The sequence below is a fragment of the Salmo trutta genome, chromosome 2, assembly GCF_901001165.1.
Source record: "Salmo trutta chromosome 2, fSalTru1.1, whole genome shotgun sequence".
Taxonomy (NCBI): domain Eukaryota; kingdom Metazoa; phylum Chordata; class Actinopteri; order Salmoniformes; family Salmonidae; genus Salmo; species Salmo trutta.
The window spans coordinates 52,035,566-52,048,801 of NC_042958.1; the positions used below are offsets into that span (position 1 = coordinate 52,035,566).

The window sequence follows — 13,236 nt, forward strand, 5'->3', positions numbered from 1 at the left end:
TGGGTCTAGGGTTTCTGGGATGATTGCGTTGTGAGCCATGACCAGCCTTTCAAAGCACTTCATGGCTACAGACATGAGTGCTACAGATCGGTAGTCATTTAGGCAGGTTACTTTAGCGTTCTTGGGCACAGGGACTATGCTGGTCTACTTGTAATACCTACATGTTTCAAACTCAGTCAGGGACAGTTTGAAAATGTCAGTGAAGACACTTGCCAGTTGGTCAACACATGTTCCGAGTACACGTCCTGGTAATCCATCTGGCCCCGCAGCCTTGAATGTTGACCTGTTTCAAGGTCTTACTCACATCGGCTATGGAGCGCTTGATCACACAGTCGTCCGCACCAGCTGGTGCGCCAATGCATGCTTCAATTTCACTTGCCTCAAAGCGCACATAGAAATCATTTAAGTCGTCTGGTAGTCTCGCGTCACTGGGCAGCTCATGGCTGGGCTTCCCATTGTAGTCCATAATAGCTTGCAAGCCCTGCCATATCCGACAAGCGTCAGAGCCGGTGTAGTAGGATTCAATCTTAGTCCTTTATTGACACTTAACCTGTTTGATGGTTCGTCGGAGGGCATAGCAGAATTTCTTTGAAGCGTCCGGGTTAGAGTCCCGCTCCATGAAAGCGGCAGCTCTACCCTTTAGCTCAGTGCGGATGTTGCCTGTAATCCATGGCTTCTGGTTGGGGTATGTACGTACGGTCACTGTGGGTGCAACGTCACCGATGTACTGATTGATGAAGCCGGTGACTGATGTGGTATACTCAATGCCATTGGGTGAATCCTGGGGGCGGCAGGAAGCCTAGTGGTTAGAGTGTTGGACTTGTAACCCGAAAGGTTGCAAGATCGAATCCCCGAGCTGACAAGGTAAAAATCTGTCATTCTGCCCCTGAACAAGGCCGTCATTGAAAATAAATAATTGTTCTTAAATGGACTTGCCTAGTTAAATAAAAGGTAAAGTAAATATTCCAGTCTGTGCTAGCAAAAAAGTCCTGTAGCTTAGCATCTGCGTCATCTGACCACTTTCGTATTGAGCGAGTCACTGGTATATCCTGATTCAGTTTTTGTTTGTAAGCAAGAGGATGGTCATTTGCCAAATGGAGGGCGAGGGAGAGCTTTGTATGCATTCTGTGTGTGGAGTAAAGGTGGTCTACAGTTTTTTATCCTCTAGTTGCACATGTTACATGCTGGTAGAAATTAGGTAAAACAGATACGTTTTCCTAAATTAAAGTCCCTGGCCACTAGGAGCGCCGCCTCTGGATGAGCATTTTCTTGTTTGCTTATGGCCTTACACAGCTCATTGAGTGCGGTCTTAGTGCCAGCATCGCATTGTGGTGGTAAATAGACAGCCACGAAAAATATAGATAAACTCTCTTGGTAAATAGTGTGGTCTACAGTTTATCATGAGGTACTCTACCTCAGGCAAGCAAAACCTCAAATATGAGATTTTGCGCACCAGCTGTTATTGACAAATAGACACAAACCACCACTTCTCATTTTACCAGAGGTAGCTAGCCTGTCTTGCCAATGCACGTAAAACCCAGCCAACTGTATATTATCCATGTCGTCGTTCAGCCACGACTCGGTGAAACATAAGATATTACAATTTTGGTTGGATAATCTCGAACGGAGCTCATCCAGTTTATTCTCCAATGATTGCATGTTGGCCTATATGATGGAAGAGGCGGGTTACCCACTCGCCAACGAATTCTCACAAGGTACCCGGATCTGTAGCAGTGCCATCTCTTCATGCGAATGACGGGGATTTGGGCCTGGTCCGGTTGCAGTAGTAAATCCTTTGCGTCTGACTCATTAAAGAAAAAATCTTTGTCCAGTTCGAGGTGAGTAATCGCTGTTCTGAGATCCAGAAGCTCTTTTCGGTCATAAGAGACAGTGGCAGAAACATTGTGTGGTGTGTACCTTGTGCAGGCAGGTGTCCACCACGGCATTGCAGACTCTCTCCAGGTCGTCAAACACCTGTAGCCGGGACCTGACGAACTCGCACAGCTCCTCGTTAGACATCACATCCCAGATCCCATCGCACGCCAGCACCACAAACTCATCCCCCTCCGCAGCACGCTCCAACACACAGACCTGGGGGAGGAACACACACACCTCAGCCTGAGAGGTCACACACACACACACACCTCAACAAGGACAAAGAACTATAAGCTGTTCCAATCAACATGCTACAGTAATAAAGGCTTTTCAAAAACACACACCTCTGGCTCTGGGCTGACCAGCTGTTCTGTGGGACCCTTCCCATCCACACACTTGTAGTCATAGTCCCCCAGGGCTCTGGACACGGCCAGGGAACCATTCACCCTCTGGATCATCACTGAACCCCCTGCGTTCTGGATACGCTCCTTCTCTCTGGGGTTACACGGCTTGTGGTCCTAAAAGGGGTGGAATCATATGTGCATCCCAAATAACTACTCATTACACCATCAAGATTAGAGCTTCTGCACCTCGCCTAGCTCAAACTGATCCCCTAAAAATACATGATTAATTTTACTATCGCTCAGTCTCTTCATCAATCCCACCCTCTCCCCTTACTCACCCTCAGTATTGTACCTGTGTAGAAAATCCCTCCTCCCACCCGCTCTCCCTTTGAGTGTGTGTATCCCAGTATATATCTAGTGCAGGGTTCTCCAATCCTATTTCTGGAGAGCTACTCTCCTGTAGGTTCACTCCACCCCCAGTTGTAACTAACCTGGTTAGGCACATCAACCAGCTAACTATTAGAGGCAGGTGCTCTATATTAGAGTTTGAGTGATAACCTACAGGACAGTTGCTCTCCAGGAACAGGGTTGGAGAGTCCTGGTCTAGTGTGTAGTATTGTACCTGTGTAGAGAATCCAACTCGCCCTTCTCGGCTCAGCACGGCCCGGGAGTCGCCACAGTTTATGAAGTAGAGGTGGGAGGGGCTTAGCAGCACACCCACTGCCGTGGAGCCGCTGCGATCCAACCCATGCCGCAGGTCCGAGAAGTTGCGCATGTACTCGTCGATCCTCAGGAAGCCGGCGCGGATCCCATCCTTCACGCCCTCCACTGAGCCCATCCCCGGGGTGAACTCTGCCCCCCCTAACAGGATGTGCTCCAGCAGGTGGGCAGAGCAGTAGTTGGCGACGCGGGAGCCGGCATGCCCGTCATAGACGGCGAAGAAGGACCAGTCGTTGAGACCTTGGGGAAGGCCCACCATAGCAGTGTGGGCATCCTCCATCTCCACCCGCCAGCCCTGCATGCTACTCAGGCCATAGTGCAGCCCGTTGCCCTGGCCATGGGCCGTGTGCTTCTCAGTCTTAGGCTTGTCCAGGAACGCCCCCATACCTACACACTGCTGACAGACAAAGAATACATAAGGTACATTACCAACACAGTCATACGTTAATATGTCAATGTTACCTTTAGGAAGTCTGACACTTCTCTTTTATGTCCATGAGGTACAGGTTTTAGACTAACTTTTCCCACTGGTGCTACAGGTGCTACTATTTCCACTGGCGCTACTATTTCCACTGGTGCCACTATTTCCACTGGTGTCATAAGGGGCAACTATTTCCACTGGTGCTACTATTTCCACTGGTGTCACAGGTGCTACTATTTCCACTGGTGCCACTATTTCCACTGGTGCCACTATTTCCACTGGTGCCACTATTTCCACTGGTGCCACTATTTCCACTGGTGCCACTTTTTCCACTGGTGCCACTTTTTCCACCGGTGCTACTTTTTCCACTGGTGCCACTTTTTCCACCGGTGCTACTTTTTCCACTGGTGCCACTTTTTCCACTGGTGCTACTTTTTCCACTGGTGCTACAGGTGCTACTATTTCCACTGGTGCTACAGGTGCTACTATTTCCACTGGTGCTACAGGTGCTACTATTTCCACTGGTGCCACTTTTTCCACTGGTGCCACTTTTTCCACTGGTGCCACTTTTTCCACTGGTGCTACAGGTGCTACTATTTCCACTGGTGCTACAGGTGCTACTATTTCCACTGGTGCTACAGGTGCTACTATTTCCACTGGTGCTACAGGTGCTACTATTTCCACTGGTGCCACTTTTTCCACTGGTGCCACTTTTTCCACTGGTGCCACTTTTTCCACTGGTGCTACAGGTGCTACTTTTTCCACTGGTGCTACAGGTGCTACTATTTCCACTGGTGCTACAGGTGCTACTATTTCCACTGGTGCTACAGGTGCTACTATTTCCACTGGTGCCACTTTTTCCACTGGTGCCACTTTTTCCACTGGTGCCACTTTTTCCACTGGTGCTACAGGTGCCACTATTTCCAAAGGTGCTACTATTTCCACTGGTGCTACAGGTGCCACATTCCACAGGTGCTACAGGTGCCACTATTTCCACAGGTGCTACTATTTCCACCAGCCAGAGACAGTTGTTTGGTTAGCGATGTTTCGGTTGTGCTCATGTTATTGCAGAGTTTGCAAAACAAAATGGCCACTGGATTGATACAAATAATATATAATTCTGCCAGGTAGCCATAGGATACTTTGTAGTTAACATTTAATTGAGAAGGTTTATGGGAAAGCCTTTCCATCTACCAGAAGACTGTTTTCATTAGCATCACCACTAACGGCTAAACACACAGACGGGGCATTCATGTGCCGTTTCAGAAAGTGACATGAAAATACAAATCACTGATGCATTACGATTAACTTGGGCTAATTAATGCATTTAGTTGATATCCTACTAATAAGTTCGATAAAAAAAAAAGTTGAATTCCGTTTTAATGTCCGAATTCCATGATTCCGTCTGCGTTGTCCTGTGGCGATAATGACCTGATCTGTGTGGTTTATACAATCAATTTAACTTTGTTCCTAATAACATAAGTAATAATTTATTTGAACAGTAAATCTCTATTGATAAACTGCAGAAATCAAGATGAAGCCTAGGCCTATTCACAATGTAGGTGAATGCTTAGTGAATAGGCTGATTTCATGGGGCTACAGATGAAAAATTATTTTCCCTTTCATTTGTGACTTTTATTGTTGCGATCAACAACATTTGCATAGAATAAGCAATGTCTTCTTTTGTACACAGTGAGAGAGAAGAGACGCGAGGGAGACTTCAGGCGTCCACGTGTTTCCCGGCCGAAACAGTTCGGTGGAGTTTGTGGATATATTATGATGATGTTTTGGACTTTGGTGAGGGATTTTTCAGTTGTTCGGGCACACAAAAAATATTCTGGAGGCAAACTGAAAGTCTAAATCTATGCCCTTTCATGGGTGATTGGTCAACAGTAAGGATTATTCAATAAAGTGTGTTGTCATTCAACGAGAAACGACTCATTTTCATGCACATTTTTTCATGGTGAAATACTGCACCAAACATCTTAGTTAGATGTAAAAATTGCGCGACTAAGATCTTAGGCAAAAACGTAAAAAGTCATCATCTTAGATTATTTTGACGAAGTTCATAATGGCTATGACGTCTCAAAATGTTAATATTGATTTAGATTTCCCCCTCTGAAATGTAATTTAGTTGAGGCTGCTATTGGGTCAATGTAGGGCTGCACGATTAATCAAATTTTTATTTAAAAAAAATTGTGATATTGACATGTGCCATATCCTTATCTCAAGAGGCCGTGATATTTTTAAGGGAGTGGCTCCTAATCCGTGACCAGATTTTATATTTCTGGGGCTCCGTATCCATGAGCACACAAATTCCTGCAGTATCTCGTGGGAATTTGGGACTTCACCCATTCTCATATCGAAACCAGATTAGATACATAGCTAATTAAAATCAGAGTTAAATGCCCAAAATATGATATTCGCCATGTCACTAAGCAAAAAACTAACCAAACAGCAATAGCCACTACAATAACAAAACATGATTGTCATGAGTTCAAAACCATTTGCTTGATTTTGCAGACCCACGACTATGGTGTATAGTTGTTAACTAACGTTAGCATGCTAGCAACGCTAACATTAGCTAGCCAGCGTTAGCTACCAAACTATTATAGCCCAATGAAAACTGATGCAACCATGTTGCTACAAGGCAAGTTAGATGACCAGCAGTGACAGTTAGGCCCATATGAGATGCAAGGCTCGAATAAGTGCCATTGCGCAGAAATACCTATGAAAATACTGTTTGATGAGCTAAATTAGCTAGCAAGGTATACCAGTTATCAAAGAGTTTCGAGTTTAAGGTGACCAGATTTCTGAAATGAAAACCAGGGTCTTTTCCAGTTCAGCAGTCAATATATCATTAAAATATCCAATGTTATTATCTATGAAATAAAAAAGGGGGACAATTCCAGTTTCATGTATTTAGTCTAACAGGCACACTGTGATAGAGAAAACAACTATATTACAGAAACACTACAGACAAGACAGAACTGTCCGATCTGAACAGCCACTCAGTGGTTCTGGTAGTCTGGGTAGATTAAGAGCAAAGGTGAACATGAACAAAATTGAAAAAAAAACAGAATAGTATACAGTTGAAGTCTGAAGTTTGCATACTGTAATGACCTGACTAGATCATAAAGGAACATTTGTCCAGACAGGGGGTTGAGGTTACGGTTTATTAACCCAACTTCACACAGGCTACTGTTTGGCCGTAGCCCTCACCAAATAAATGAAGGATACCCTATAAAACAACCGTGACCTTCTCTTGTGAAGGCCAGACGTAAGAGAGAGAACAATGGCTAACCCTGGTCTGAACTTCCAATGCTCCATCCCCCTGCCCAACCCCCCTCCATGCCACTCTGCCAACCACCAGGATGCCCGGCATCCGAACATTCCAGGCATTCCCATGATGGGCAGATAGCAGGTTGATTGGCATGTCGGACCCCGCGAAAACTGGTTACTGGTAAGTACAACACAACCAACTAATAGCCTAACACAACACACAGCTGTCTGTGCGGGTCGCTACACAGAGTCCCTTGTCCCCGAGGGAACAAAGTCTCTGGGGGTGGGTGCCTGGAGAATGTCATTGCCAGAGAGGGGAATTGTGGGGGTCCCTGGGGTTTCGGGAGAAGAGGCCCCTCTGTATGGGGCTAACCTGTCCCGGTACAGTGCCACCTTTCTCCCCCTGGGAGGAAGCTGCACCCGGTAAACAACCTCCCCTACCCTTTCCAGGACACTGCAGTGACTGTCCAACTTGGTGCATCTGCCTTTTTTTCCTTAGAGGGCTGTCGACCCAGACCAACTCCCCAGCCACAAAGTGCCTCAGGAAGGAGACGTGTTCTGTCTCCTAGAGATTAATGTACTTGTGCGAAAAGTGCAAATCAATCCCAGAACAGCAAAGGACCTTGTGAAGATGCTGTAGGAAACCGGTACAAAAGTATCTATATCCACATGACCTGAAAGGCCGCTCAGCAAGGAAGAAGCCACTGCTCCAAAACCGGCAATAAAAAAGCCAGACTACAGTTCGCAACTGCAAATCGGGACAAAGATTCGTACTTTTTGTAGAAATGTCCTCTGGTCTGATGAAACAAAAATAGAACTGATTGGCCGTAATGACCATCGTTATGTTTGGAGGAAAAAGGGGGAGGCTTGTAAGCCGAAGAACACCATCCCAACCGTGAAGCATGGGGGCAGCAGCATCATGTTGTGGGGTTGCTTTGCTGCAGGAGGGACTGGTGCACTTCAAAATAGAAGGCATCATGAGGCAGGAAAATTATGTGGATATATTGAAGCAGCATCTCAAGACATCAGTCAGGAAGTTAAAGCTTGGTCGCAAATGGGTCTTCCAAATGGACAATGACCCCAAGCATACTTCCAAAGTTGTTGCAAAATGGCTTAAGGACAACAAAGTCAAGGTATTGGAGTGGCCATCCCAAAGCCCTGACCTCAATCGAATACAAAATTTGGTGGGCAGAACTGAACTGAAAAAGCGCGTGCAAGCAAGGAGGCCTACAAACCTGGCTCAGTTACACCAGCTCTGTCAGGGGGAATGGGCCAAAATTCACCCAACTTATTGTGGGAAGCTTACAAGGATTAAATGTCAGGAATTGTTCAAAACTGAGTTTAAATGCCTTTGGCTAAGGTGCATGTAAACTTCCGACTTCAACTGTATATTTCTCAGAAGAATGTATTTTCTTCAGGATTGCTGTCTTTGGCCAGCTTCTCCATGAACTCCTGGCAGGTGAGGTTGAAGTTGGTCTTCACAATAAGCATGGCCTTGATGGTAGGAACAGTGAACCTATTTCTTGCTGCTGTCCATATATCATTCATTTGGGAGAACACTCTCTCGACTGGTGCATTACTTCCAGGTAAGCACATGACAACAGATGCTAATCTAGCCAGGTTAGGGTGTGGGATGTCATTCTCTTTGAAGTGGGTAACCACCGTGCTCCATCTCTGACTAAGCGGTGTCTCAGATATTTTCCACTCTTCAATCGATCCCCCCTTCAGGAACTCTTGCAGGCCAGTAACCTCGTCAAACAATGCATCCACATTGATGGTCACATTGCAGGAAAAATGCCCCAGTGTGCCTGATGCCTTCTGGATCTCTTCACATTGAGGTTGCCTTTTTAAAAAAGGAGACAATGTAAATATTTTAGATTATCTGTGTGCTTTCTCCATGCGTGCAAGTAGTTCACAGCCATAGTGAAGAATGATTGGGATGTTTTGAGAAAGCTCTCTAGACATGGCTCCATTTTGCTCAAGCTCTCTCAGAAGTCATCACCTCTTGCAATCAATTTTGCCTCAACGTTTCTCACAATTACAGCAGACTCAACAGCACAGCGGTCCTAGCCTTTAAGCATCTTGATCATGTCATTGAATACAGTCAAGTTTCCATGGACAAAGGCCAGCCAAAGTTCAGTCAGTGGCTCTTCGAACATTGTTCGCAGGACAACAGGGTATTTGTCTTCGGGAAAGAAAAAAGGATTTCAATGGCACATACATTTTCAGAACTCTTTCTAGAGCAGGGAGCAAGGACAGCCAGCGAACAAGGCTGTGTCCTAAAATGTTATGGTACTCCTGGACAACAAACTCACAAAAGCTCTTCAGTCTTTCTACTCTGATGTGAAAATATCTTTGTGAGCAGGTACTCAACATCATATCCAAAGTTGTTCTGGCCGTGTTATGAATGATGTGTGCAGGACAACCTAAGGCAATCATCTCCTGCTGCAGAGCATTTTTAACTTTGGTATGGACATTGACCCTCCCCAGCCTATTCAGTCCACCAAAGTTGGTATTTGTGTTGTCGGCAGAGAATGTTTTCCAGGTTACATTTTTGGTTGACCACCAGGACCTCAGCTGCAATCTCCTCTGCTGTTTCTCCTTCCAATTCAACAAAATCAAGCAGTTTTGTTTCCACAGATGTGCTGCCATCATATATCTTACAATATCTGACTACTATTGGCAGCAGCTTTACATGTCCGTGATTGGACGCATCAATGGACAGGGACACAAATTCAACCTGGTCTAGGTCCTGTGTTACCAAAGTAGTTGTAAGTCGCTCTGGATAAGACCATCTGCTAAATGAGGTAAATGTAGTTGCCCATGGTGCTAACACGTTACTCACTAAGGTGTCACATTTTGTCCTAGCACATGTAAACTTTGGCTCATAAAGCTTCCGTGCCAGTTGTGCTGTGCAGTCCATAGATCTGTAACTATAATTGTGTAGCATAGCGTGGTATACAAAGACACCCTCCTGCACAGCTAAATCATATTCTTCTTGGGAAGGCTCTACCTTCTTGAAGAATGTGGTGACAGAGGGCATACCAACACGGGCAATCAGAGAGGCTTTATGCTTTTCGTCTGTTGATGTTCTACGAATGCCGTTCTTCCACGGCAGTCAATTGAAAGAGAGGAATTACAAAGGGTGCCGTGCACAATTCTATCATCTTGACCTGAGAGTATAAATGGAAATTCTCTCATGTCATAAAAAGTGCATTTCTGTTTCTTGGAAAGAGCCATTGTACCTCCGTCTGCTCTTCTTCACTCTCCTTGTGTCGCTCTTCTTACTCTCTTAACTTTTTATTCTCCACCAATCTTTCTCCTCTTTTCTTCACTCGTCTTCCTTTTTTTCCTTCTCTTTACCTTTCCACCTCACTCTTCTACACTCACTTCACTCTTTTTACTCCCTTCAATTTTTCCTTCTCCTTCCTTTCCAATCTTGAATAATAAATAGTACACTATTAGATAAAACACATTCCCATTGCTTGACTCATTTTTGTATATGTTATCTCAAAAACATTGTTTGGAATAATAAATTGGCAGACTCTAATCATATCTTTACCTTTCCTCCTCTATCTCCTTCACCCTTCTTCCTATCCAGTCTTCCTCTCCACTGCTGTTATCCATGAAAACATTCCTCTACTAGCCCCTCCATCCAGTCATCCCTCATCCCTCTCCACCCACTAGCCCCTGCATCCATCCACCCACCCACTAGCCAGCCCCTCCATCCACTAGCCAGCCCCTCCATCCACAAGCCCCTGCATCCATCCCTCCCTCCTCCACTAGTCCCTGCATCCATCCCTCCCTCCCTCCACTAGTCCCTGCATCATCCATCCCTCCCTCCCTCCACTAGTCCCTGCATCATCCATCCCTCCCTCCCTCCACTAGTCCCTGCATCATCCATCCCTCCCTCCCTCCACTAGTCCCTGCATCATCCATCCCTCCCTCCCTCCACTAGTCCCTGCATCATCCATCCCTCCCTCCACTAGTCCCTGCATCATCCATCCCTCTCTCCCTCCCTCCACTAGTCCCTGCATCATCCATCCCTCCCTCCCTCCACTAGTCCCTGCATCATCCATCCCTCCCTCCCTCCACTAGTCCCTGCATCATCCCTCCCTCCCTCCACTAGTCCCTGCATCCATCCCTCCCTCCCTCCACTAGTCCCTGCATCATCCATCCCTCCCTCCACTAGTCCCTGCATCATCCATCCCTCCCTCCCTCCACTAGCCCCTGCATCATCCATCCCTCCCTCCCTCCCACTAGTCCCTGCATCATCCATCCCTCCCTCCCTCCACTAGTCCCTGCATCATCCATCCCTCCCTCCCTCCACTAGCCCCTGCATCATCCATCCCTCCCTCCCTCCACTAGCCCCTGCATCATCCATCCCTCCCTCCACTAGCCCCTGCATCATCCCTCCCTCCCTCCACTAGCCCCTGCATCATCCCTCCCTCCCTCCACTAGTCCCTGCATCATCCATCCCTCCCTCCCTCCCTCCACTAGCCCCTGCATCATCCATCCCTCCCTCCCTCCCACTAGTCCCTGCATCATCCATCCCTCCCTCCCTCCACTAGTCCCTGCATCATCCATCCCTCCCTCCCTCCACTAGCCCCTGCATCATCCATCCCTCCCTCCACTAGCCCCTGCATCATCCCTCCCTCCCTCCACTAGCCCCTGCATCATCCCTCCCTCCCTCCACTAGTCCCTGCATCATCCATCCCTCCCTCCCTCCACTAGCCCCTGCATCATCCATCCCTCCCTCCCTCCACTAGCCCCTGCATCATCCATCCCTCCCTCCCTCCACTAGCCCCTGCATCATCCATCCCTCCACTAGCCCCTGCATAATCCATCCCTCCCTCCCTCCACTAGCCCCTGCATCATCCATCCCTCCCTCCCTCCACTAGCCCCTGCATCATCCATCCCTCCCTCCCTCCACTAGCCCCTGCATTATCCATCCCTCCCTCCACTAGCCCCTGCATTATCCATCCCTCCCTCCACTAGCCCCTGCATCATCCATCCCTCCCTCCCTCCACTAGCCCCTGCATCATCCATCCCTCCCTCCACTAGCCCCAGCATCATCCATCCCTCCCTCCACTAGCCCCTGCATCATCCATCCCTCCCCAAGGAGGAACTGAGTTTGAAGGTAGGCCTTGAAATACACCCACAGGTACACCTCCAATTGACTCAAATGATGTCAATTAGCCCATCAGAAGCTTTTAAAGCCATGAAATCATTTACTGGAATTTGCCAAGCTGTTTAAAGGCACACAGTCAACTTACTGTATGTAAACCACCTCCATCCATCCATCTATCCATCCCTCTACTAACCCCCCATCCATCCATCCATCCCACCACAAGCCCATCAATCTTCCCATTCCTCCAGCCATCCATCCATTCACTAGCCCCTCCCTCCATCCATCCTATCTCCACCCACTAGCCCCTCCATCCCTCCCTCCACCCACTAGCCCCTCCCTCCCTGAACAAGCTACTCCATCCATCCATCTCTCCCTCCACTAGCCCATCCATCCATCCCTCCACCCACTAGCCCCTCCACCCATCCACCCACTAGCCCCTCCACCCATCCAGCTCATCCATCCACCCAGCCCCTCCATCCATCCACCCACCAACCCATCCCTCCATCCACCAACCCATCCCTCCATCCCTCCACCCACTAGCCCCTCCATCCACCCACCCACTAGCTCACCCATTCATCCATCCACCCACTAGCTCACCCATTCATCCATCCATCCCTCTACTTGCCACTCCATCCATTCATCAACCCACTAGCCCCGCCATCCATCCACCCACTAGCTCTCCACCCACCCACTCGCCCCTCCAACCATCCCTCCAAAAAACCCTGCAGCCATCCCTCCCTCCACTAGCCCCTCCATCCATCCACTAGCCCCTTCCTCCATCCCTCCCACTATCCATTCCTCCCCTATGCATCCATCCATCCCTCCCACTATTCCCTATCCCTCCATCCATCCACTAGCCCCTCCATCCATCCCCTAGCCCATCCATCCATCCATCCCCTCCCTTCAACCATCCCTCCAAAAACCCCTGCAGCCCCTCCATCCCTCCACTAGTCCCTCCATCCATCCCTCCACTAGTCCCACTATCCATCCCTCCCACTATCCATCCATCCCTCCCACTATCCATCCATCCCTCCCACTATTCCCTATTCCTCCATCCATTCATCCCCTAACTCCTCCCTCCCCTAACCCCTCCCACTATCCATCCCTCCCTCCATCCCTCCCACTATTCCCTATGCATCCATCCACTAGCCCATCCATCCCTCCCACTATTCCCTATGCATCCATCCACTAGCCCCTCCTTCCATCCATCCATCCATCCACTAGCCCCTCCATCCATCCATCCACTAGCCCCTCCCTCCCTCCCACTATTCCCTATGCATCCATCCACTAGCCCCTCCCTCCATCCATCATCCATCCACTAGCCCCTCCATCCATCCACTAGCCCCTCCATCCATCCATCCACTAGCCCCTCCATCCATCCATCCACTAGCCCCTCCATCCATCCACTAGCCCCTCCATCCACTAGCCCCTCCCTCCATCCCTCCCACTATTCATCCATCCAC

At 48.2% G+C, this 13,236-nt stretch overlaps 1 protein-coding gene across 2 annotated transcripts in view; it reads right to left on the reverse strand.

Annotated features, from left to right (window-relative positions):
* LOC115156882 (protein phosphatase 1B) overlaps positions 1-13,236 on the reverse strand; it is a 30,382-nt gene that overhangs the window by 7,567 nt on the left and 9,579 nt on the right. The window contains exons 2-4 of one of the 2 annotated variants that reach the window (XM_029704693.1): positions 2,842-3,336; positions 2,220-2,393; positions 1,918-2,091 (exon numbers count right to left, since the gene is read on the reverse strand). In XM_029704693.1, coding sequence (XP_029560553.1) covers positions 1,918-2,091; positions 2,220-2,393; positions 2,842-3,324 — 831 coding nt within the window. In that variant the 5' untranslated portion in view covers positions 3,325-3,336. The remainder of the gene's footprint in view (positions 1-1,917; positions 2,092-2,219; positions 2,394-2,841; positions 3,337-13,236) is intronic. The other variant, XM_029704687.1, reaches the window with a different exon arrangement.